The sequence below is a fragment of the Pithys albifrons genome, chromosome 5, assembly GCF_047495875.1.
Source record: "Pithys albifrons albifrons isolate INPA30051 chromosome 5, PitAlb_v1, whole genome shotgun sequence".
Taxonomy (NCBI): domain Eukaryota; kingdom Metazoa; phylum Chordata; class Aves; order Passeriformes; family Thamnophilidae; genus Pithys; species Pithys albifrons.
This window is the reverse complement of record NC_092462.1, coordinates 69,092,478-69,119,054: the sequence shown is the minus strand read 5'-3', so window position 1 is coordinate 69,119,054 and position 26,577 is coordinate 69,092,478. Positions and strand designations below refer to the sequence as shown.

Genomic DNA, 26,577 nt, shown 5'->3' with positions numbered 1-26,577 from the left:
CTCTCAGACTGTGCTGCTCCCCTGTGGCCTTCCCTTCTGTGAGTGAAACAAGCCTGCCCCTCTCAGCTTCTCTAGGATTTTGTGTCCTCCAAGCAGCTCAGTGTTGTGGTGGCAACCCTCTGGACTCTTTCCATTTGTCAGCATCTCCTCTTTAATAGGAGGGGGAAGTGACCTGAAAACCAGACTCAGTATTCCAGATGAGTCTGCAGGAGTGCTGAGCATAAACAATCACTCCTCTCAGCCTACTGCCTTTAGTCTTGCCAGTGCAGCCTGGTATGTGGTGGGCTTTCACTACCACAGGAGTCTCTTGCTGGTTCATGTCCAACCTGCTGTCCATCAGGACCTCTGCATCTTTTCCCAAAGGAGTGGTCCTCACCAGTTACTCCACAGCCTTTGCTAAGGGCTGGTTTTTGCCTTGATTGCATTTCACAGAGTTCTTGGTGTGTTTCTCCAGCTTGTCACTTCTGGCTGGCAGCTCTGCCCCCCAGCGTTACCAAGCACTCCACCAGTTTGTCCTCTGTGAGATTTCTGATGGTGTGTTCCACAGTGCAGGTGGATGAAGGTGAAATGTATGTTGGAGCTGATGATACTCCTTGGGAGTCAAACAGTGCTTGTAGTTGGCTACCAGGAAGCTTTTGAACTGCTGCCTGTTACTTTTTGAGCTTGGCTTTCCAGTCAGTCCCTAATCCATCTTGTATCCCAGGCATTCAGTCCACATCTCTCCAGTTTGGCTACAGGGGTATTGTGTGAAAAACTCACTTAACATTGTTATGAAAGGCTGCCAGTGTCCCCCTGCCATTTAGAGATAGTCTCTCACTGACAGCAGTGTTGTCAAGCTTGACTTGGTTATGGCAGTCTGGGCTGGTTATTTTAGTCACCTTTGTAAGCTTGGAAATGGTTTCCATATGAATATTTGTTTTAATATAACTTTCCCAAGAACAGAGATGAGGCAGACCTGCCTGTAGTTTACATGATCTTCCAAGTTATCTTTTTGGAGTAGAGTCAAGAAGCTTTTATCCTTTTCAGTCACTGGCATCTTCCCTTGTTCACCTTGACATTCCAGCAATGGCAGCAGCTTTGCAGTCTCATCCAGGAGCAAGCTCCCTCCTTTCTGCTCCTGTGTGCCTGTGTATCTTCAGCCTGCTTTGCACCTCCTGTGGGAATAGCACCTCTCTCTGCAGACTTAGTTGCTCATAGATGATCAGGAAGGCTTTGAAGACCTTACTAGTAAAGACTGACCCTGAGATTAGCTCAGTTGGTTAAAACCTGGTTGTAATGGTGCCAAGGTGATGGATTCAATCCCCTATGTGGGCCATTGACTTACAAGTTGGACTCTGATCCTTGTGGGTCCCTTCCAACTCAGAATAGTCTGTGATTCTGTGACTAGGGATTTAGAACTAAGACCTTCCAATGTCCTTTGTTGCTGGGTCGCAAACTCAGTTCTGTTTTCTTCATCTTGCTTATTCTGCTCATGTGTCTGTAGAGCCCTTGGAGTTACAGTGAGTGAAGTGGATGTATGTACTGGCTGCCATGACAATGAGTCCTGGATTTCGAGCTGTGACTCAATGCTTTCCCTCTGTTGTGGCTGGAGCTCCACACCAGCTCTGCAAAGCAGACCTTGCCACAGTTCATATTTGTCTTGTTATGTTGTACTCTCTCCCAGGCAGAGAGCCTTTGAGCAGCATATGGATTGTCTTTGTTTGGAAACCCCAGATACTTAATGAGTGGGTGACTATGTCTGTTGTAGAACCTCTGAGTGTGTAACACAGCAAAAACTTTGCCACGTTCTTGAAATGCCGTTAAAATGCTTAATAGAATTGAAGGTGCTAAAATGAGCATAGAATCATAGAGTTGATTGGGTTGGAAAAGACCTCTGAGATCATCAAGTCCAACCCTTGGTCCAACTCCAGTCCCTTTACCAGATCATGGCACTCAGTGCCACGGCCAATCTCAGGTTAAAACCCTCCAGGGATGAGGAATCCACCCCCTCTCTGGGCAGCCCATTCCAATGCCTGATTACTCTCTCTGGAAAGTCCAGTTTGGATGTCTGACTTCCACCAATCTAAATACCACTGAGGTAGCAAAGTTTTTTAAGCTTCAATCACTATAATTAGTGAACTTTTATGAGGGGAAAAGGATTTGCATTCTCCTTTCCCTTCTGATATTTTTGAAGGCTATAGATGGTATGTTCTCATTGCATGTTTTCTGTGAGCCTGTAGAGATAAGCAAGAGCTGGGGTGAGAGTGTGATCAGCAGCTGCTTCTATATATTTGATTTATGGATGGAGTACTAAGTGTGTGCATGTAGATATATTTAGAAAACCTTAAGAAAAAAAGAAAACTTAAGAATCTCACTAAAATGTTGATAATGAATGTAAAAACAATATGCATGGTAGGATGCTGTGTAAAGGATTGACTGGTTTAGAACCACAGAATGGTTTGGTTTGAAGGGACCTTAAAGATAATCTAGTTCCAGCCTCCCTGCCATGTCCATTAGACATCCAGCCTGGCCTTGCACACTTCCAGGGATGGGGCATCCACAGCTTCAATGGGCAACCTCTTCCAGTGCCCTCACCACCCTCACAGTAAAGAATTTCTTCCTAATATCTAATCTAAACCTGCCATCTTTCAGTTTAAAGCCATTCTCCCTTGTCCTGTCACTCCATGCCCTTGTCATAAGTCCCTCTCAGCTCTCCTGTAGCCCCTTTAGGCACTGGAAGGTGCTAGAAGGTCTCCATGGAGCCTTCTCTGCTCTAGGTTGAACAGCTCCGGCTCTCTTAGCCTGTTTTTACCCTTTGATCACCTTTGGATCTGATCCCCTCTGATCACTCCTCTGGACTTGCTCCAACAGGTCCATGTCTTTCTTAGGTTCGAGGGCCCCAGAGCAGGTGGGACTTCATGAGAGCAGAGTGGGAAAATTGCTTCCCTTGATCTGCTGGTCACACTTGATTTGATGCAGCCTGGCATGCAGTCGTCTTAATATTATTTGCATTTCTTTAAATATTTTTTTATAGACTGATAATTAACACTTGAGAAATGTATGGTTTGCTAACCATCAGGTTAGAGTATATGCAAGCATTTCATGCTGGCTTTTTTCCCATAGTTTTAATATATATTCAAAAAACTCAAGAAAATGGAATCAGTAAGTGAATGGCTTACTGACAACTTTATTTTAATGAAAATGTCATTATTATTATTAAATTCACTATATTTAAGGGTATTTCAAGTTACACTTGATGTGGCTTATGAAAAGTTTGCCTACATTTGCCCAATTTGAACATTTTAAGTCACTTCATGATTTTAGAACTGTCAGTCTTGCTTGGGTACCCTGTTGGCACTCATGGGTTGGCAGAGGGCTGTGTTTGGGCTCAAGGCCGGGTGGGACACATCACAGCTGAGCTCCAAAGTGTGTGCTTAAAAACTGCCTGACACATTCTGAGCTCTGCAGTTTTCTGTTCCCTGCACTCAGCTGAACAACCAACATGTAGTTTTCATGGCAGTTCTTACTCCTCTTCCACCAGTTCAAGCTTGTAGATCAAGAATGATCCTCTCCTAAGTGTTGTCTCCACAGCTGCAGGTTGTTGGATCATGTTCTGGGAGAGTACATCAGTGTTCTGGCTTTCTAAAACCAGAGTGAAGTAACTCCTGAAATGAAGAAAGTATGAGGTTAATCAGTTGTCTCTGCCTCTCTGTTGGCATTTAGCACCTGGAAACAGACATGCTACATTTGCAAAAGCCTCCAGCCAAGCAGACTTTGTGTCATATCACGGCAAAATTTTCATCTTGGAAAAACTTACACTATTGTAATTTTACCCCTTCTAACTTCAGACAAATTCCTTTTCACTAGATTGAAGTTTGACCTGGTTTAATACATGCTTAAGTTGAATAATGTGTCTGCAGCTGTGGAAGGTGGTGAACAAAAGAAGCAGACTGTTTAGTGACACTGGATTTAAATGTGCTGCCCACTAGTATTTTACAACTTTCCTTTGTATCCTCTTGTGTGTTCGCGGTATGAGCCAACTGGGTGTGGTTTTTCAAGCTCTAACGAGTCAGACAAGTCGGTGTTGTGCTTATACAGAACACATTCTGGTGAGCACTTGCTGCGGTTTCAAATTTTTTTGACGTTTAGTAGCTGATTATTCTTTTTTTCCTTAATGTAACAGTTCCCTAGGTAAAGTTCTGTAGGTCACTTTTCCACTTAAAACTCACTATGGTCCAGGCTTGGTCACAGAATGGTACTGGCAGGAAAGTTTGAAGTCTCTAATAGGCTTGTGGCAACCAATGATACGGAAAGTTTGCACCTGTCTCTTGATCCAAACAGTTTGGTGTTCACTGTTTTTGAACTACAGGACCTGAAAATTAAAGTGAACCATAATAAAGAATTTTTAGAATTGCATTGTCCAGAAAACTTTTGTATGTTCTTCTTTCATTTACTTCCATTATTGGAGGAAAAAAAAATGAACTTTATTGTTACAGTGCCTGTAACTTTTGAAGAGGTCTGCGGTGTAAAGCAAACCAGTGTGGGGAGTGGAATCTTTTGGAGCCTTGGAACTGTAGGAGTAACAAAAGAACCAGCGGATTAAGATGCAAAGTAGAGATAAAATGCTTTCTCTGTAAGGAATGCAGCAGTTGCAGTTGCCAAATGGCATTCATAGAATCTGGTTCAGTAAAGTGTGAAAGCTGTACCTGGATACGATTTACAAATTGTCTTTTAAAAACTGCTTGCTCTATAGTGGGAAACAAGTGCCTGTGCAAATTATAAAAATCTGTGGCAAAGAGTATTTACTGCCAGCTTCAGTTATGAAAATAATTTCATTGTACCTTTAATTTCCCTTGTTAGTGCTACACTGAATTATGTTTTGCAATATGTTTTTTATTTACTTTCAGAGCATGTAGTGAAGCAGTTCAGCTCAGCCTCTTCTACACAGGATATTCAGATCATTTTTAGGGTAGGGGGAAAAAACTTATTGCACCTATAGACATTCTAAATGATGTATAATAATGCCAGCTGAAATTGAAAGTTCAATTGTTCTAAATGTCATATGAACACAAACTGTGCCAGAAATCTGCACACTGAAGAGAGAGAGCACAGGAAATGGGAGCTGTTATTGCTCCTGCAGTAGGAACAGCAGATAAGGAACTAGGGAAAAGGGAGATTAAACAGATTTTTTTAAACTGACTAGATCTGTGTCCCATTCAACTGACTGCTCAGTATTTAACAAAAGCACTTTCTGTAGTCAAAAAGATACTTCATATCAGTAGTAGCCTCTGAAAGTCTTGATTGATGTGGTTTTTCAGTGTAGCATGGAAAACTGATTAGCAAAATACTTGCAGAAATGTTTTTCAGTGCACAGTAAGAAAAATGCAGGGTGGGGAAAAGGGAAGAAGTTGTCTTAATGCTGTCTGGCATCAAGTTTTGGACATAAGTTTCATGTTCAAAAGCACGAGATGTCAAAATAATGGCGCCCCTAAACATCCATTCTGTCTCTGGGGCTCTGAAATGTTTCATGCCTTTTGTGGAAATAGAGAACTGAGAGTTGTAGATGGAACAAAAGATGGTTGTATAGGCAACTAAGTAGGTGTTGAAGCCTGTTAATTGTGATGGTTTGTGTGGTTTGAGTTTTGGGTGGGTGTAGGGCTGGGATTTTAGGGCAAGATGTATAAGAAAAATAATTGTTTTACCTTGATGCTTCCTGTGGTAAAGGCTTGTTCTGCCATTTGTTAGTTCTTAGTTTGAGATGCCAAAAACCATTAAATAGATAATTTCAGTCTTCCTGAGAGGAAGAAGAGAGAGTCCTTTCATATCTTATCAGGACTGTCCTTGTGTTATAGTTCTACAACAAATAAGAACAAACTATTTTAGGTCATGCAAAGTCTTGGAAAGCAAATGCTTCAGTTTGTCTTCCTTACTGTGATCCCAACTGTTCTCTAAGAGGGAATTGCAGTGATTGTGTAGTAACCTCTTTCCTAATAGAGCCCAAAAGGAGTGTGGCCCCTGGGGACACTTTCTTGCATGCAAATGAGGAAAATGGAGACCTTGATGTAATTGATTAGAAGTTATATGCTTGAAGGATTTGCAATCAAACATAAATGTGATACCGACCAAACAGAGCACTGATTTGTGCTTCCTGTTCTACCTTTAACATGTATAATCTGATTGCTGGTGAAATTATGCCTTTGATTAATGGAAAAGCCATCCAGATTATCATAACTACCTGAAAGAACTTCTCATGGACTTTTTAAAGATAAAAGATATGAATTAATTAAGTGTACAACACCGGAATGTTTTTTAAAATTCCTGTTTCTGTGAAGTAATAGAACTTCCTGTCCAAATGTTTGTGCTGTCACTGTAGTGAAAGCAACATTATGGGAGCAGCTTGACATTTGCTGGAAGCTTTCCCCAAATCATTCACCAGCCTTTGTGTGTCCTTAAAGTCCATCAGCAGCAGTTTGGATGTGACTGTCTCATAAGGTGTGGGACAGGAGACCTCCATGACTGGTTCATCTCACCTGGCAGTGAAGCCTTGGGAGAATTTAACCAACTCAATCATGCAGTGTAGGCCTTTATCACTAAAAGAAAATTTACTTGGAGTTTCCCTTATCATACCTTATAGGCCTAGTGGAAGTAATATGAAAAAAGTAGTCCTTTGTGGGCAGATGTATGTAGGAAACCTGTTAGATTTCCTGCATAACTGTTGGTGTACTATGTATAAATTTTTTAGTAGCCAATAGGCATTATACATGCTTTCTCAAAGGTTTAACTTTAATGAATTACTGAAGAAAAGAAATGCAAGCTTAAAAATTCAAGTTCTAAAGGGTGATGTCTCAGTTGTAGTTTAACTTGGAGCTGTTCTTTTGTAGGTCCACATTTGTCTTTGCTTTCTGTCATCCCTGGACTTTTTCCATCTGTGCTTGCTACACCCAGAGCAGGATAGGTGAAACTGGTATCAGAAAGGAAAGTACAGCGTTTATTTCCTGTCATTTTCTCATAATCTGTGAACTGTCAGCTCCTTGCTGCGAGGCCTCTAAAAAGGGCTTTTGTGTGGGAACTCGGGTTCAGTTAATGATCTCCAGTCTTCTGGAACCACAGTGTTCTTTGGGCTGCATCAGGTGAAATCGTGAATCTCTGTAAACTCTAGAGGACCTGACTCATTAAATGCAGAAACTCATGGCTTGATGTTTCTTGTTAAGGTGCCGTACGAAACCCTGAACAAGCGATTCCGGGCTGCGCAGAAGAACATCGATCGCGAGACCAGCCACGTCACGATGGTGGTGGCAGAGCTGGAGAAGACACTGAGCAGTTGTCCTGCCGTGGACTCTGTCGTGAGTCTCCTCGATGGAGTGGTTGAAAAGCTCAGCGTTCTGAAGCGCAAGGTGAGTGGTGCTCTGCCTTCACTGCTTGGTCTCTGCAGTGCTGTTTGCCTGGATTTTCCCTTCAAGATAACAGGTACTACTGGCACTTTAAATAAAGGCCTTGGAATGTGCAGTGAAATCTTGCCTCGTTGTGCTTGGGCAACATTGTGAGAAAAATTTTCAATTTATTGACTTTTACAAAGGTAACAAAGTCTGTGAAACAAAATTAGCAATCAGAAAGGTTTACTTACAAGTACGTGTTGTGGTGCCCTGGCTAATTCCAATCCCCAAAGCACACCTCCAAGATTAAATTTCCCTCCTTTAAAGGCTTCTAAATCCCACCCCACCCAGGTAACAGAAAGAGTTTTCCCTCACCTCTGATTGGTTATGTTATGTTAAGAGGCAGGCTCTTGATTGAAATGGCAGCCACGTGGTGAGGGGTTTTGCTTCATTTACATTTATTTTGCAATACCTGATCTCCGACCTACATTTCTGCAATACGCCTTTAGCTTGGTAAGGTAGAACAAGCCTTTAAAATGCATACATTTCCCTTTTTTGTTAGTAACTCTTGGTTAATTCATTTGCTGGAAAAAAAACCATTTATTTATTTCTCATAACATGACTTGGTGTTCCACGGCTAAGTATAACAAACTTCTGTTGAGAGGTAAAATTAGTCTGTATTTATGGTCCTGAAAAGGAATTTTGCTACTCACAGAAAAGAAATAATAGCAAAATTAATTGATTTGTATCAATTCCTGCTTGTCTAATGGAAAGCTTTTTGCGGTAGCATTAATTGATCACTCTTAGAGCAAAACAGGTAGAAGATGAACCTGGAAAATGTTTGACCTCCAGTGAAGAAATAGTTGTATGTAGTGTTGAGGCTTCTTTGCAGAAGAAAGTGCAAGTTGTCCTGGATTGTTACTTGAAATATTTTTATAAACACTAACCTTGCAAGTTGAAAGATTCCTGGGGAGTATTAGGAGCACTTTAAACAAAATTTATCAGGATAACCTGCTCCAAGCTGTTGAGCCTGAACAAAATACAGCCAGTTTTTCATGCTTTTACCACATATTTCTTAGAAAAAGATGTATATGTTCTTAGAAAAAGAAGTATAAGCCGTCCTTATTTTGGATGGGAATATTACTCATCCTGAGAGTCATCAGAACACTTACTTGAAACAAGTCTTGCAGAAAAATGAAAATAGCTCTGTCGCCTGACTTCAGAGCTGTGCTTCTCCCAAAATAAATAGATGAAACATAGTAGCAGAGTCATTTCATTAACACTTAAATGGAAAAAACCAACAGATAAAAATCTTGAGACAACATTAAGTGAAGCATCAAAATATCTTGGAGGTTTGTAGCATGAGAATAAGGTGGTTGTGTGTTGATTTGACGTTTTCTGCTTGAACAAGTTAGTTAGGTGTTGAAAAGCTGCTCTGCAAAAGGTTTCATAAATTAATTGCTCTTCTCATCTTTGGACTGTGAGACTTAAGGAGGTCTTGAAGGATATGTTTTTTCACTTCTCTGTTACTTGCAGAAAGAAGTGCTATTTCTGAGAGAGGTGTTGGGTTTTGCTTGTAGGTGTGTAGTAATGATATGGAGGAGTAAAAGTTATTTACTTGTTAAATCTTTGCTAACTGTGGGGGTGTGTCTGAAGGCATTGATGAATGTTTGGGGTGCAAAGCTCCATTTTAGTGTAATTGCTCATTTGTTTTTACTGCCTGAAAGACTGTAGGGAATCTTACAGCTGCTCAGAAAGGAAAAAAAGGCAAAAAAATTTGTTTAACAGTAAAAGTCTTCTGAAATACAAAGATGTTGTTTCTGTTCCAAACCCTCCACTCCCACAACTGTCTTCTCTGTAATCTCTGCCCCAAGCAAAATGATTGTTTTCTTTAGGGCCTTTGGACCCTGTGGGATCTTTGTTTCCTCTGTGTTTAGGCAAGGATCTGATGAACTGCTGAGATGGTCATAATAGAATTAGGTGGTTCCTTTATTTAACACCTTACTCACTCTTAAAAGAGAGCTTTTCAACACAGCAGGTTTCTTGAGTTCTGAAAACGATCCTGGGGAAACCTAGGCCTTTGTGGTTTTCCTTTTGTATCCTGTTTAATATGCTTGTTCCCTCAAGTTCTATTAATGTCCAGCAGGGCAGGTCCAGATAGACTTGGTTCAGAGGGTTTTGAAAAGGATCTGTGGCCTTTCTGAATGTGCTGGAAGGATCAAAAACCCAGCAAGAGCTGTGTAAGTCCAGATACAAAACCATATGAGCGGAGCCCTTTGGAATGAGAAAGGGTCTAACCTTTGTGCCTGACTGCCTTGAATTCCCTTAGTTGTATTCAGAATGTTTCTCAAGGTTACCTTCACATCTGGTAATACTGCAGACATCTAAAAATGAAAGTGAGTTTTGGCTTGAGTTGCTGTTTGCTTGCTGAATGGGAAAAGACTCATTTTATAACTTAAACAAAATACTCATCTCCAAATTGAATGTTACAAAATACAGCTAAATTCAGTAATAGAACTCGGGCTTCAGTAATGATAACAACTCAATCTACAGATGTTTACATGAGATTTAGTAAAAGGCTCTTATATAAACTAGGGGTTTAGATACTTGAAGTGGGTATCAAGGGCCAGAGTGGGGCAGATTTTTGGTGTGCTTTTCTTGCACAACTTTTCTCTTATTTCACTTTGCTTTTCAAATACAGATCCTTCCAGAAGTGTCTATATGGGCAGGCATGGTAAATGCAGTTAGAACTAACCTGTGCTTCCAGAGCTGCAGCTGTTACCCAGGGGTGACATTGTGTCCTGAATAACTTGAGTACTGGGAAGGCCACTGTGTCAGCATGGAGTGCAGGATGGGGTGCCAAAAGCCTGCCAGGTTATTTGGGCTGTGCCAGGCTGGCAAACCTGCCTGCACTTCCCTGTTGCCAGAGCTGGGCAGTTATTCAAACCCAAGGCACAAGTTTAAAGTCACCACAAGGCAACCCAACCTAAAATTGCATCACTAGTGATGGATTGCAGATGGGAATGGTGCTAACCATCATCTGCTGGCTTGCCTTTACCTTAGCAAGCATGTAAAGGCACTGCCAGCTTTCCAGAGTCCTGTAGCCTGGCATGACCCAAAGCTGTCACGTGCTGTGTACTGAGTCAGCAAGCCTGGAATGATGAGGTGTCTCATAAAATTTGCAGACACCTGGTAAAATCTGCCTGGTAAATTTTGCAGCAAAACCAATCAGCCATGTCACTTTAAGGTTGAAGGGAAGCAAGTAAAAGCTGAGTGGTTTTTTTTAATAAAAAAACTAATAATGGTGGAGATATCTTGGGGTGTGTGTTTTGTGCTGGATATGTCAGTATGTTGGTTTAAAAATGTCACTTTGCTTCCTCTGGACAAGTGTATTTTCCTGAGTAAGGCTCCTTAACAGTGGATTCACGTTTCCACAGTACCAGTTTAACAAAATTGATGATTTTTGGAAAACTACTCTTAGATCCTTGAATTGCAGGTGCCAAGAGGCCAACTGTTTGTATAGTTTTCATTATTGCATGACTGATTAAAATGGCTCCACTGTGTTAGAAGTAATGTGGCTTACTCTGCATCACTCCTCAGTAGAACTAATTCAACAGGACAGCTGCTGGAGGAAGAAGCCATACATAGGTTAGAGGTGGAAATTTTGCTTTTAAATGTTTGGACCAGATGACTGCAAAACCCCACAAAACTCTTTGCAGGCTATTACAATAGTTATTGCTGGAGTTGATACTTTGCTGGCTCTGGATGAACTGCAAATTAAGCAGAAAAATGTATATATTCATGATGTCAAATAAGTCAAAACTTATTTCTGTGCAAGACTGTCTCAGAACTGGACCAGCCAGGCTGAAACTTATGCACTGCCATAGAAAATGTGTTTCTAACTGAAAGAAACAGTGCTGGAAGTAACTGTATAAGATATAAAGAATACTTATAAACAATTACTGTATTTTGCTTTAAAGGGAGATTGAAAACACAAAGTTCTTGCTGTTACATTTTACTTTTTAGGCCGTTGAGTCAATCCAGGCTGAAGATGAAAGTGCAAAACTCTGCAAGCGCAGGATTGAACACCTGAAGGAGCACAGCAGTGACCAACCGGCTGCTGCAAACATGTGGAAGAAGAAGCGCATGGACCGTATGATGGTGGAGCACCTGCTGCGCTGCGGGTACTACAACACAGCCGTGAAACTGGCGAGGCAAAGCGGCATCGAGGTGGGTGGCAATGTGACCCTCCTCAGCAACAAAAGGGTGGTGGAGAGGGAGCTGGTAAAGAGCAAAAAGCTGCTTTAGCCTTCTAGCAGGTTTTCTTGTGTGTTAGTGGGTTGTATGGTTTGAGCTGGCAAAATACCAACTGCCCAGTACAAAGTCATAGGGTCCCCTCCCAGGGAAAGGAAGTGAGGGGGAAAAAAAACATAGAAATGGAGCTTTGAAATGGTGAGGTTTTTATATTTACACAGAAGAAAATTTTAAACAGAATATGATATAACACACACATATATATATGAATGTGAAAAGAAATAATAACACCTCCACTGAGTCACCCAGTTAATAACCCAAATTCTAACCACCCAAACCCCTGAAAACCTCCCAAAAACTCTTCCCAAGAAACCTCCCAGCAAGAGAGAGAAATTAACAAGAAAATGTTCACCTCCCTAGATAAACAACAGCTCGGATGGCAGTAGGGCCTAATCTCAGCAGTCAGAATAGCATGTCCTCCTGGGTCAGGAAAGAGAAACTCCTTCTCCCTCTCTTTTTATACCCCTTGACACTTCTTGATGATGTCAGATGATATGAAATACCTCTTTGGTTGCTTAAGTCAGGTGATGTTTATCCCTTCTAATCTATGTCACATCCTTTGAGGCCTGCTAAAACTTAGGCCTAAATAAGGCCTAAACTGAAACTAAAGCCAAAACTATCACATGGGTTTATCTGTTTACTTGTGTTTGTTCTCCTTATGTGACATAAATTGTGCTTTAATGTATTAAATAAGTAAAAATTGAAGGCATGATTTTTAGTCATAAATTAAATGCTTTTAGATAAACACCTTGCCCTATTAAAAGTCACGTTAATTCTCAAATGTCATACAGATTTTCTTGTTAGAGGCCTTTAGGCTACTGATTAAGCAGTTGGTGGAGCTTCCCATCTGTCTAGCCACGCTCAGATGATATGTGTAGGTGATCAGACTGAGCAGAACAGCATATGCTCATTGCAGGAGCAACTGTTCTATTGTATCATCCTATTCTTTAATGCAGAGAGGGAAGCTGGCTTTTACTTGGGAAAATAAATTTTGATACAATTTGGGATTTTTAGTAGCCAGTTTATCTTGTATGGTCCATAGAAAGGTTTTGCTTCTTTGCTCATTTCAGCACTTCATGATTGTTCATGCTGCCCTTTTCACTGGTTGGTTTTGCTCTGGTCTCACGTGGGTTATGAAGTGTTTGGAGTTTGTGTCCTTTGGTGGACCCTCTTTATGCAGAGCAGTAAATCCACACTGTGGTCCTCTGACAGCCACAGGGACATTAAAACTGATTAAGAATTTGCTGTTATTTAGAGAAATCCTGTTCTGCTGATTTTAGGCAGCATTGGCTGTTTGATCCTGAGCAATCCTTAAATCTTAAGTTCTTTTGATATTGCTGATTCCAGAAGGTGTTCAACTCTATCTATAAAGATGCTGAGAGTTGAGTTGTATTATGTGCCTTCCATACTTTGCCTTTCTCAGGTGGTGCAGTGAACGCATCTCTCTGAGTGGAAAGAGGTTTTTGTTGCTGATGTCAAATTAGAGCACATGCACTTGTGTTGTAACAAGTGTATCTGTCACATGTCTCTGTTATTCCTTGACTTCTTTACTGGTCTGATCCTGTTCAACCAGCAGCAATTTTAGTAAATGGCAAATAAGAAACAGCACGTAGAGGGTGAATAAAAGTGAGAGGGGAAGTAGGTTACAAAGTATTAATAGGAAATAGTCCTGAAGAAATCAACTGAAGAGGCTGCTGTGCCTCAGTAAAGATATAGCCCATGCATGTGAGTCTAAGAAGCGAAGGCAATTGTTCTGGGATAACTGCAGCTGGTCAGCAGCTCTTCACTTCTGGTAGATGTTTCCCTCTGTTTTGAGCAGGAGCTCATCTTTGCTGAATCATCATGTTACTGTACCTACTAGGTCTGCTGAAAAAGCACTATGGAAATATTTTCACTTTCATAGCAAGTTCTATTATGCCTGATTAAGTAACACTCAGCTTTGGTTTAGGCACGAGCATGGAAGTCTGTCATGATACACTGCAAGATCGTGTGGTACAAAGCATTGCTCTTGTGAAGCCTTAAAGCTTTTCATTCTGTTTGCTGAATAGGAATTTTGATGTTTAAACAAAGAAAGTTTTAAATAAGATTATTTACCTTCTGCCTTCAGGCCTAACTATTTTTATTTGCATATCAAAGTAACTGGAATAACACAGAAAGCTGTTGCAGGTTGTATGCACTGAGGCCATACTTCTTCTAGTTTGCTGAAATTTTGCGTTTTAGTCATCATTAAAGTTTGTTTTGGCATAATGAGAATAAGGCTTCCCTCAGTCTATCACCTTTTCACTCAGTCTTTCTTATTGTCTGGTGATCCTCTTTGTGAACAGCTTTTACAGCATCAAATACCGGGATTTGATCATTATACAGAATTTGGGGGTTTTCTGGTTTAGGCAACTTCTTTGGTTTTTTGTTCCTTCCTTGCTGATGGATATGAGCATTGAAATGTTGTCTAATGCTTATGTAACTTTTCCAGAAGACATGACATAATATCGTGGTATTCTCTCATCCAAATAACTTTTGTTTACTGTGGTCTCACCTGTAATTTTGTTCAGTGTCCCCATGACCAGTCTTGTCTTGATATCTCCAGACAATATTGATACCACTGGGTAGACACTATACCCTGAGTGTTAACCTGAAAATAGGTGGTGTTTTTGTTCAGCTTGTCCAGCAGCCAGAGACAAGGCTGATGGACAAGTTGAGTGTGGCCCAGCAATGCAATCTTGCGGCAAAGGCAACTCAACAGCTCACTAAGTAGCATTGGGATGAGCATCACCAGCAGCAGGAGGGACTGTCCAGCCCCTCTACTTTACTTGACACTGGTTAGACCCATCTGGAGGGGAGGGCTCTGTCCAGTTCTGGGCTTCTCAGCAGACTCAGGGGTGTGTGGAGTCTTCCTGTACTTGGAGATGTTCAAAATGAGATTGAACTGGGAAAGACCCTTAAGTAACCTGTTGTGGGTGACCCCCCCATGAGCAGGGGGACTACACAACTTCCAGAGGTCCCAACCTGATCCATTCTGTAATTCTGTTCCTGTTTTCAGGCCAAATGGCCGAAGTGCCCTGTGGCACTCTTTGGAAAGGCTGAAGGAAGCGACTCTTTCCATTTCAGTTGAGGCTCAGGGATCCCAGGCAGAGCATCTCTCAGGAGCTGTTAGACCAGTCCTGGGAGCGAGTCTCAGCCTGCTTGGTTCAGGTTTCCTGCAGAGCTTGTGAGTGTGAGCAGACCTGCAGAGCTGCCCAGGTGCTTCATGGATGGAAGCAGTTCAGAAAGAATTCTGCTTCAGTGACCAAAAGGAAACCATTAAATTATCCCTATGTTAGAGCAAACTGCCTGCTGTGTGTTATTGGTGAAAATTGACTACACCACAGTGTACAATTCTGATAGTTTTTGATGGGCTGTGACAGATTTTAGGGTATTTTCTAAATTAATTACCTTCATAGGAATGATAGACTACGAAATCTTGTCATGGAAGATAAGGATTTAAAAAAACATGGTTATCAACTAGGAAACAAACAGAATAGAAAGAAGTGCTGGATGTAAAAAATTACAGGGAAGTTTAAATATCAGAGTTGTGAACTATCTCAAGTGAGGAATAACTTAGGACATGTAGCATTTACACAGCTTAATGTTACAGCAATATAAGAAATAACTTCCAAACATATAGTGTGTCTAATATGTCTTTAAAGAAAGGTAATGCTGCTTGGGAAAGTCAACCACAATGTGAGTAATATTAAAATAAGAGCTGACAGTCAAGGACAGAAATGTCATGATTGTTCCAAAGTAAATATGGGGTGAAGGGAATTCTATTGTGGACTTTTTTCTTTGTGTCTTCTGGATTCCTATTGATGTGAAAAATAGTTTGGGTTAAAGGTACAAACTAGATGTTAAGTTTTTGTTATTGCATACAAATGAAGCTCATCAGTATCAGCTTGTTACACTTAGTGATCTTATTTTGATTCTATTATGACCTTGGGCTGCCACACCAATATAAAAATGCATATTTTCACCTGCAGACTTGTATTTTCGGCTCACTGGCAAGGCTGTCTGTTAACATCACCTTTGCTATTCCATGTTCTGCTACACTAAATGCTGTCTCATTTCTGTGCCATTAATTGATATGCAAATCTAGTTTTGGAAATGTGTTCCAGTAGGAAGTTGGTTGCTGTTTGTAGATAAGTTTTATCATTAGGTTGATTATGTAGTACTTTGTTTGCTGTTTCTAGAGGTGGTGGGTTTTAAAATGTCATGGTTCTTTTCTTAATTATGTATAACTGTAGTGATTTTTGCCTGTAGGATTGAAAACACACTCAGATTCTGAAGCTGCCAGTCTCTCTTATCATATGCTGTAAATCCTCTTTCTGTCTTTGTTTAGTTTATTTTAGTAAAAAAAATATATATCCCTGCCATAATGCTCATGCTGTACAAAAGCTGTACAAGTGGCAGTGGTTTTTTTCTGTAAAGCATAACAAAAATTCAAACTGACTTTTTGTGTTGGGGTAAAGAGCAAATGATTTAGAAATCTGTAAAACCACTGTGAGATGGAAGAGCTGTCCCCCTGGACAGGGTGGGCAGTGGCACTGTAAGGCTGCAGTGGAACACTTGAGTTGAAATAACTCTTAAATAGCTTAAAACTAGTTGATTTGACCTTGTATCAGGGATTATGCATATCAAAGTTCTGCAAATTAATGTTCTTAGATCAGCAATTAAGTAGGTACATCATCCTTTAAAGATACTTAACTAGCCCTTTGCATCAATATCACAGTGTGCTTTGTGTTTTTGAGAATTGGGTGGGGGGAAATTGAGTATTCAGTTGACTTGAAAAGTTTTGTCCAGCCATCTGACCCTTGTAAACATTGATCTGTTTTAGAAAGGCTTCCTGGCACTTCAGGCAGTATTAAACCAATTGCCAGCAGTCCCAAAAAGACAAGTGTTCTTGAAGTGGGAGTTCAGATGTCCAGATTTTGTCAATGGTTTCCTTTTTGAGCAGAACTTCCAAATCTGTGGTAGTGGTCATTCCCTGGAGAATATCGAAATAGGGCAGATGTTGCAAAGCCATTCTGAAAATATTTCATTATCTTTCAAAGCAGTAAATGCCTTTATAAAAAATGAATTGAGTTTAAATGAAAGGAATAGTAGTCACTGGAAAACCTGACTGTCTTCCATTCTTCCCTTTCTCCAGTGTGGTCCAGTTTCTCTTTCCTGCTGCAGACATGCAGCTTCAGTTTTCATAAACTGGAAACTGTTTTGAAGGGATTAACATAACTAAAAAAGATCTCTGCAACAAATTCAGGTGTGTTACACTGTCTTAATTTTGTTGTGGAAGGCCATGAAATCTTACCTGATGTCCTGTGGGACAAGGGCATCATGAATTCCTGAAGTCAAACTTCAAGGCTTTTAACTAAGTACCTGATCTCTTTTTTGTCCTGTTCTACATCAGTGTTCCTTTTTTCAGCCCCAAAGTTAAATGTTCTTTCCTTGCTTTCTAAAAGTGTTCCTCAGCACCGTGATATGGACCCTTCACCTGAGACCTCAGTAAAATGCTACTGAAGGAATTCTGTTCTGGGGCAAAATCTCACTGAACTGCCATTTTTGAAGTAATCCATCCCCTGAATAACTATTTCTGCTTGGTGTCTCTCTCAAAAATGGGAGATAGAAAATGATCTGCACATTTGAGCATCACAAACAGGAGCAGTATTAAGTTTTAACTCAGGAAGTTAAAAGCTGAATAAACACTTCTCTTAGCAATCATACCAGTGTACTCTTAGAAATCTTCCTTGTTAAGACATGTAGTCCAAGAATGGCTTGTAGGCAAACACACAGATACATACTAAAGTAAGTAATCAAAACAAGTTCATATTCATAACAATTCAATTTTAAATAGGTAAATCATGTTCAGCATAATGCTTGAATGTATTCTTTGCTCCACTGTCATGCAGAACGTGGCCAAGCTGACCTTCCAAATACGGGCTGAGTGGCAAAAGGTGTCTTTTGTCAGGAGCTATTGTGTCATAGAATCATAGAATGGATTGGTTTGGAAAAGACCTCCGAGATCATCAAGTCCAACCCTTGGTCCAACTCAAGTCCCTTTACCAGATCGTGGCACTCAGTGCCACGGCCAATCTCAGTTTAAAAACCTCCAGGGATGCTGAATCCACCACCTCTCTGGGCAGCCCATTCCAATGCCTGATTCCTCTCTCTGGAAAGAATTTTTTTCTGCTCTCCAACTTCAATTTCCCCTGGCAGAGCTTGAGCCCATCGTGCCCCCTTGTCCTATTGCTGAGTGCCTGGGAGAAGAGACCAACCCCCACCTGGCCAGAACTTCCCTTCAGGTAGTTCTGGACAGTGCTGATGTCACCTCTGAGCCTCCTCTTCTCCAGGCTAAACACCCCCATCTCCCTCAGCCTCTCCCCACAGCACTTGTGCTCCAGTCCCTTCTCCAGCCTCGTTGCTCTTCTCTGGACCTGCTCCAGCCCCTCAATATCTTTCCTGAGCTGAGGGGCCCAGAACTGAACACAGAGCTGTCCCTCTCCTGTGACTTGCTGTTCCCATGCTAGAGATGTTAGAGGAAAACTACCCATGAAAGGGCTCCTGAACTGGTGTGGCTGATTTAAAGGTGCCAGGATGTTAACTTGTGCTGCTTGGAGCTACCTTACAGTACCAGGCTACAGAAAGGAAATGGGAAACTCCTTTAAATGTGTTTTGGCTGTTCTAGCATAGGCATGGCAACTCTGACTAGATGGGTATAATGAATGTCTGGGTGTGTTCATCTGAATTTCAAAGTGCTGTAACTCCTGCACAGCCTTTACATCTGCAGTTTGTCTCAAGCATCCTGAGGAATTAGAATTATGTAAATATGAAATAGTTGAGATCGAAGCAGAATAACAAACTTTCTCAGTACAAATCATTTGACACTTCAAAAGCTGACAACGTGAAGTGTGCTGTGATGTTGAACATCTTATTTTTTCAGTCCTTTTAGGCAAAGTGGGTTACTTGTAGTGTATCATAACTGAGCTAATTTATTACAAAATACTTAGTCTGGAAGGCTGGTGATGCAAGAAAAATTCTTGAACTGAAATTTTATCTGAACAGGGAATGCTGTTATCACCTGGAGATCACCCCAGTGTGGAAGAGGTTTGGTTTCTGTTTTGCCTCCTCTTACTGTGCATTCTTTCTGCCAGACATTCCTTCAAAGTGTAGATGTTATTTCACATTTAACATTTTCTCTTACCACCGCACTGGATGCTGAGAGGGTTACTGTGTTGTCAGGGATCGTGTGTAGCTGCCGAGGGTTACTGTGTTGTCAGGGGTTGTGTGTGGCTGCTGAGGGTTACTGTGTTGTCAGGGGTTGTGTGTGGCTGCTGAGGGTTACTGTGTTGTCAGGGATCGTATGTGGCTGCCGAGGGTTACTGTGTTGTCAGGGATCGTGTGTAGCTGCCGAGGGTTACTGTGTTGTCAGGGGTTGTGTGTAGCTGCTGAGGGTTACTATGTTGTCAGGGACTGTGTGTAGCTGCTGAGGGTTACTGTGTTGTCAGGGATCGTGTGTAGCTGCTGAGGGTTACTGTGTTGTCAGGGGTTGTGTGTAGCTGCTGAGGGTTACTGTGTTGTCAGGGACTGTGTGTAGCTGCTGAGGGTTACTGTGTTGTCAGGAATTGTGTGTAGCTGCTGAGGGTTACTGTGTTGTCAGGAATTGTGTGTAGCTGCTGAGGGTTACTGTGTTGTCAGGAATTGTGTGCGGCTGCTGAGGGTTGCTGTGTTGTCAGGGATAGTGTGTAGCTGCTCAGACAGACTGACCCTGCATGGACCAAAGCTGCAGGGCTGGTGCTCCCCTGGCGAAGGATTGAGCGTCTTTCCCATGCTACAAGAGGGTATGACAGAAAATGAGGCACTTTTTTCCTGCCCAGTCATGCATCTTAAGCTCTAGAGGCTTTGTCACACTACTCTAGCATAGTCATTTATTACTGTACTTACTAGGGTATAATGTGCTGCTGGATGAGGTGCAGCCATTCGCTGAACTACAGAAGTTGCTGAGGCAGGAGCGGGGGATGCATTGGGAAAACAGCTTGCCAATAACCAGCCTTGATGCTCCAGCTGTGAGACTCTACCAAACAGCTCATGTGCATGAGCAAGAGGAGGAGGATGGAACGTTGCTTTTTGTTTGGCTCTAGAGCAGTCAAAACCAGAATCGTATAGTCCTGGTGGCCACACCTTTGGAAAGCTGGAAAAAAATGGAGGGAGAAGAGAACTGGAAAAATATAAGGGGGGGCTGCTTTTGCAAGATGAGAACAAAAATCATGTACCAAGGATTCTGTGATCTGGTGCCAAAAGGCTTAGGGAAGAAGCAGCACATAACATCAGAAGCCAGAAAAATCAAAGTTTCAATTTGGACACAAGGTTGGAACATGATTTAATCACTAGAAATATTAAAAAAAGAAGTATCATTGTCCTCCAATGTTATGTAAAGACAATGTGCTTGTGACATACAGTCAGTGTGAGTTACTGGGATCCTTTAAAAATAACCAGGTTTGACTAAAAGGTCTGTGCTGTACTGAGGTCCTGGAAGATGCTCTCATGTGAAAGCCTGACTGTGTACACCATGGGGTTCTGTGTTTACTTTGTAGACAAAAACTTCTCTAGCTCTTCTGTTGATGAATCTGTGGTTTGGCTGTCTGTCTTTGCTTTTTTTCCCAATAACTAGCTCTGCAGCTGGCTTTGAGAAGGACATTCTCTCAATTACTCTGTTTATTTTCTCTCTAATCCTGTTCATGTGTGTAGCATTAAAACACTTAATAGTAGCTTAATGAACTTCAGACAACATTATTTTATGAGCAGAGGGTAAGGAGGCCTCTTAATGTTAGTTTGTGCCCCACTTCAACTGGTCTTCAGTAATTGTGGTGGTGTTGTATTGTCACCACCTATGCCATTATTTTCTTAGTAATTTGTGTTTCCCTTCAGTGTCAATGCAGTTTTTACATACCCTGTGTTGACCTTGAAGGAACTGTTATTCCAGCAGCCCTTTATTCCTGCCCTTATATATAGATGCAGAGGAATTGGATGCTGTTCTCCATTCATGTTACTGGCCTGGCATCGAAACCTCCTGCACTGTCCCACTTTTCACCTGCACCTCATTTTTCCTTTCTGCACATGTTTTCAAGGAGACAATGTTACTGTGGTGTGTTCCAGTCTTCCTGCTCCTTCCAGCTGATGCCTCTTTCACTGTTTTCCCCACTGTGGAAATGCACTGATCTGTTCTTCCCCAGCTGGGCCTATTGTCTTGCCTTGCAGCTCCATGGGTTTCATAGAAACATGGAATGGATTGGGTTGGAAAAGACTTCCCAGATCATCAAGTTCAACCCTTGGTCCAACTCCAGTCCCTTTACAAGATCATGGCACTCAGTGCCACGGCCAATCTCAGTTTAAAAACCTCCAGGGATGGGGAATCCACCCCCTCTCTGGGCAGCCCATTCCAATGCCTGATTACTCTCTCTGGAAAGAATTTTTTCCTGATCTCCAACTTAAATTTCCCCTGGCAGAGCTTGAGCCCATCGTGCCCCCTTGTCCTATTGCTGAGTGCTTGGGAGAAGAGACCAACCCCCACCTGGCCAGAACTTCCCTTCAGGTAGTTCTGGACAGTGATGAGATCACCTCTGAGCCTCCTCTTCTCCAGGCTAAACATCCCCAGCTTCCTCAGCCTCTCCCCACAGGATTTGTGCTCCAGTCCCTTCTCCAGCCTCGTTTCTCTTCTCTGGACCTGCTCCTTTCTGAGCTGTGTAACAATAATCATGGCATTGAGGTGATGATCCCTGGATTTGCTGTGTGTTCATCACAGAGGAAATTTTAACAAATGAATATATTAATATAGAAGACTAAATTGACCTTTTTGTTTGTGACTCTTCATTATTGCATTTCTACTTCACTTCTACAGAACTGAATTATATGAAGGTAGAGTTGCAAGTGGAGGGTGTGTGAACAGTCATTGAAGGCTTAACACAGTTTTTTTCTAGTTGTTATGTGAGTGATCTAAGTGTTTATTGTATTTTCAGATACAAGTAGTTTACTGTGCTGCTGAATGCAAAAGTGCATCAGCAAAGCCTTTTTTATGAGGGTGGTGCTCTTATGCATGTGATGTGTGTAGACAGATAGTCAATCTTATTAAAACTGTCATTGGTATGTACTCGTGGCAATGAGCCACTGATAGCTTGGGGCATACTGGCCTATTTTCAATTCCATATTGATGCTAGTAAGCAATTAAATAGAAACAATTTGCATTTTTAAGAAAATACATAAACAGCATCTTAAGATATTACAAATTGCTTATTTTATACAACAAATATCCTGGTTTATGACTTGTTTTTTTTCACTGAGGAAACATTCTTTTTTACAAAATGCTGCCTTTTCTCACCGAATCAAGTATTTTAGTTTATCTTTTTTTAAGCCTTTTCTTTTTTTATGAATTAACCTTCTTTTGAGGGTAACTTAAGGGAGATTTGGAAATATCAGGTGTTGTGTGTTTTAGTACTTGTTTCTGTTTGATTTTGAGCCCTGCTAAAGATTCACATTTGATATATGAAGTATTCTGAAGTTTATATTAATGCATAAATGTACATGTGAATTACAAGGGATTTTATGACACATTCCTTCTGATAGCTCTCCAGATTTGTGTCTGGAGGTCTCATAAAATAAAAGTACTTCAGTTCATATGCAGAGTGGAGACTGGAGAGGAATGACTTGACCTGACTGTTCCGAATTTTAAAATGTTACATAGATTAAAACCCTCTCACTTCAACACTACATAAATTTCAAGCAAAATCTGTGTTGCTACTGCAGGAAAGGTTTTTGTTCTTTCTAAGGCATTTTTGATGTAGGATCCAATGTGGAGTTGCTATTTTTGTTGGACCTAGTGCTGGAAACTCTGAGCAGTTTTCTTGCTGATTTTAAAGCCACACATCTAGATCTGGTTTTTTCCTATCACTACTGAATTCTCTTAATTGTGCACAACCTTAAAGTTGCAACCTTTGTCTTTAAATTTGGTTTACATCCCCATTTTGATACGTGTCTCATTTGATTCACAACTTTATAATAGACATAGCTGTGTAATTTTAAATTCATGTGAAGCTCATATATCCACCAGTTAAACCAAATTGCCCTGCTGCCTTTGCATGTACCTTCTTATTATTTCACAGCTATTATTCTTCATAACCTTCACTGTATTTTGGTGAATCACTTTTTCTTTTCTGCGGCACAACCGTGTGAGTTCATGGAGTCCTGGGCCCATTGTCATTGTTCTCTGTTTTGGTGTTTGAGAGCAGAGCTCACATTTGCTGCAGTGAGGGCAGGCACTCGAGTCTCCTGAAAACAGGGTGCTGCTGAAGAAAGCAACCTGGCAAGGAGTGAGATCCCCTGGGAATTCACCCCTGCCAGCTCGTGCTCACACTGACCAGAGAGTCCTAAAGCTGTGCAGAGCAGGGGATGTCCATAAACATGCCTGAGATGTTCTCACTAAGAACTCATCTGAGCAATGGAGATGCTGTGCAGGGATACAGTTTGTGTGCTGGCCAGGAGCACGTATCTAGTAATCATCATCATCAAGGAATTCTCATTCTTCATAGTATTTTATACTCTAATAATTGGAGTTCTGTGCAGGATCATAGGGTTGGTAACCTCCCTCCCTGGAGGCACTTGCAGCTTAAAAAGAAGCAGTGATATTTTAAAGCTATATATATGTAAATCAGAGCACAGGGTTGATGGATAGCTGTATTCTTGTTCACGTAACTATCTCTGTTTTCACTAACATGTCTTCAGCCTTCATGTGCCGTTTTCTCCAATAATAAATGTCTTTCTGTGAAGTTTCCACCATTGCAATGGAATTAAATAGTTCTTTTATGATCAAGTTCACCCAGTGTTGAAATAGTTACCCGTCTGATACTTGGTTAGTGACTGTTGTGCAGAGGGTAATGGTAGTTCAGTTTAGTCCAATAGTGTTTTTTTAAGCAGAAATTATAAATTCCAGGTGGTATGTCCTTGCTTATACTGTGCTCTCCCTCTCGAGTGTTTGGTCAGTGATACTTAATGGAGAGAGTTCCCCTCCTCAGTACAATTGTGGAAGCTTAACTGAATGAAAGTTTAATGTTAGTCTTCCTGCCCACTATAAGATATTGAGTGTTTGTAAGCAAGTCAAGGCAAAGTGATTTAGGCAAAGTCATGGCAATGCACAGGAGGCTGGGAAGTCTGTGCTAGAAGTTATGGTTTGATAACAGCACTGAAATAATCCGTGTGTAGGGCAGGTTCTCCTTCTGCAGCACTGCCAGTAAAGTATTGAAAGCAGTTACAGCAGGAAAGCTGAAAGTGTGAAATGGAGAAAGACTGGTGTTGTTAAAGAGGGTAATTAAAGAGTTTAGAATTGCTTTTTAGTTTATATACAAGTCAGAAAACGTTTGCCATGGTGCTGAATGCTGTGTCATTTGGAGGGGGAGTGTGTGGCAACAGATTTCTTGCTTCAGCTTTTTCTGCACCTGCAAAATCAGTGGCAACGTTTCTCTAAAATTGTGTATTTACAGTCACTCAATTTTATATGTAAATTAATTATATAAGAGAGGCTTTTTGTAGCAGCATAATAAACCTTAATCATGTTTTGGGAACTGAGAAAGACAATGTTTCTGTATGGTCTGCAGACTGTACAACTCTGAATGCAGAAAACTATTCAGGATTGAGGTTAATGGGGATTTTTCTGACTGGAACACAAGACAGTTGCTACAACTGCTGATGCTGTTACCTGGTTCCCATCCCTCCAAGGAGGGGAACACACCAGTACTCCAGACTGGCCTGGGGAGAAGAGCTGTGTTGGTTTTGATTAATCCTCTGATACACCTTTTTCTGTTTCTGTAGCCCTACTAAGGAGGTGGCACCAAGAGTAGGCACCACCAAAAAAAGAAAGGAGAGTATGAGCAGATAAAAAAAATGGCAACACGAATATTTTGTCTTAGTATTTTGGTTCTATCAGTCTACATAATAAAGACTTCTAACTACTTCTAATCAAATGCAAAAGCTATTTCTGTCTCTACAAAAGGATTTCTTAGTGCCTTTTTTTATATTGTCTCTTAACTTTCTATCTAGTCAACAGAGAAGAAAATCCTCTTTATTGGTGCAATTTAAATGTAATTGTTAGTTCTGAAAGAAACTCTTTTAATTAAAAATGTTCTCCTCTGTTTTCTGGATACATACTGTCTATTTAATGGAGATGGCTGCCAAGCTCTGACTTCTTTTGGCAACCGCGAATCTAATTAGCATTTCTGTTAAATAGAACCTTTTCATTTAAAATCTTCAAAAAGAATGTAGGAATTCTCTTTTTATTTAAGAGTTTTGTCTGCCTCGGCAGCCACTACAATCTCTTTGCTCATAGTTGAGGGCTCTATACTAACACCTGATTGATAAATGCAGATAGCTGGGACCTAAAACAAATGCTGCCCTTATGCTTCTTTAAAAAAATTATTTTTTCTTGTAATGAAGCTTAAAGTATAAAAATCTAACAAAAGAGATTAAACCAGTGATTTGTTTCTGCTTAGCAGATCCAGTCTTTCTTTTAATGTAGGAGAAAATGCTTTTGTTTTAATTTGGTGTAAAAGCAAATGCTGTTCATTAAGAGGACACAGCTCAAATAAGCTTGAGGGAGATGTATGGATATTTTATTATTTTTAACTTAAATTGGATTGTCTTTCCACACAGCAGCTGGATGGAAAAATATGCAAGCAAGATAATGAATATGGTTGCATTATATGTCACTTAACACAGATGAGTTAATGGGCAAGGGGATTTTACGTGGTTGCCTTATCACACACAGGGGAGTAATGCACTTCTTTTTTTCCCTTGAGCATATCCTCAGAAAAACTTCAGACTACCAAAAAGTTTACTCTCATTTTCCTGTAGGAAAACTAAACTTAAAAAAAAAAAAAAGCTGTTTGTGGAATAGGTTGGAATTCTTTCAGTTCATTTGCCAATATATTGATAAAATAGATTAATTTTTTATCTCTAAAGGGATGAGAGAAGTCAGTGAAAGTCTAGTTTTAATTTTGTTCTATAAACTTTTAACTACCTGAGCTCTGGCCTCAGCCTGACTTACCTGGGTTTGATACCACCAGAGCTGCATGAGGCCCTTGATCCTTTTGATGGCAAGTGGTTTTATTGCTGTGATTGTACAATCTATAAAATTTTGTTGCATGTTAGTATTTTTGTTTTAAAATTCAAGTCGTGAGAGAAAGGTTTACTAAAAACTGCAACTTGTGCTGTACTTCAGAAAACCATGTGGCTTGTTTGTGTTTCTGTAAATAACCACTCTGATAACCCTAACAGGACCTGGTCCACTTTTCCAGTAGTGTTGGACTTCCTGTATTTATAAGGAAAAACTGGCTAAGGAAATGCAAGTTGTGAATATGATATGGCTGATGCTACTTCTTGTTTTTAAGCTTCTCATGAAAAGTAGAACTTCTAAGACTAAGTATATTTAGCTGTTCTGACAGCCAAAAATGCCACCTATTTCTGAGAGTCGTTTTGTTCACCAGGACTACAGTAACATTTGCGGTATTCAGCACTTCAACTGTATAATTTTCAGCATTTTTTGGTGAAGTCTACATTTAAAAATTGCTCAAATTTAGAGTGCATATTAATCAAACACTTTGTACTAGATTTTTGTTTGTGTTGAATTATGGTTTCCTGCAGTGTGTTTTCTTCAGCAAAACATGAGCTGTCACAGCATGACATGTTTATGCACTTCAGGTGGTGCCAATTCAGAATGGTTCCACTTTTGTATCTTTTAGGAAGATCTACCTAAGTGTTTTTTTCAGCAGAAATGTATGAGGGGAAAAAAAATCTTTGATATGCCCTACTAAAGCTTAAATTGTATTATTTGCCTTGACTGGTATGA

At 40.7% G+C, this 26,577-nt stretch overlaps 1 protein-coding gene across 2 annotated transcripts in view; it reads left to right on the top strand.

Moving 5' to 3' along the window:
• Nucleotides 1-26,577, top strand: part of MAEA (macrophage erythroblast attacher, E3 ubiquitin ligase) — a 54,900-nt gene that overhangs the window by 12,068 nt on the left and 16,255 nt on the right. For both annotated transcript variants that reach the window (XM_071556974.1, XM_071556975.1), the window contains 2 exons: nt 7,191-7,373; nt 11,379-11,582. In XM_071556974.1, the coding sequence (XP_071413075.1) occupies nt 7,191-7,373; nt 11,379-11,582 (387 nt within the window). The remainder of the gene's footprint in view (nt 1-7,190; nt 7,374-11,378; nt 11,583-26,577) is intronic.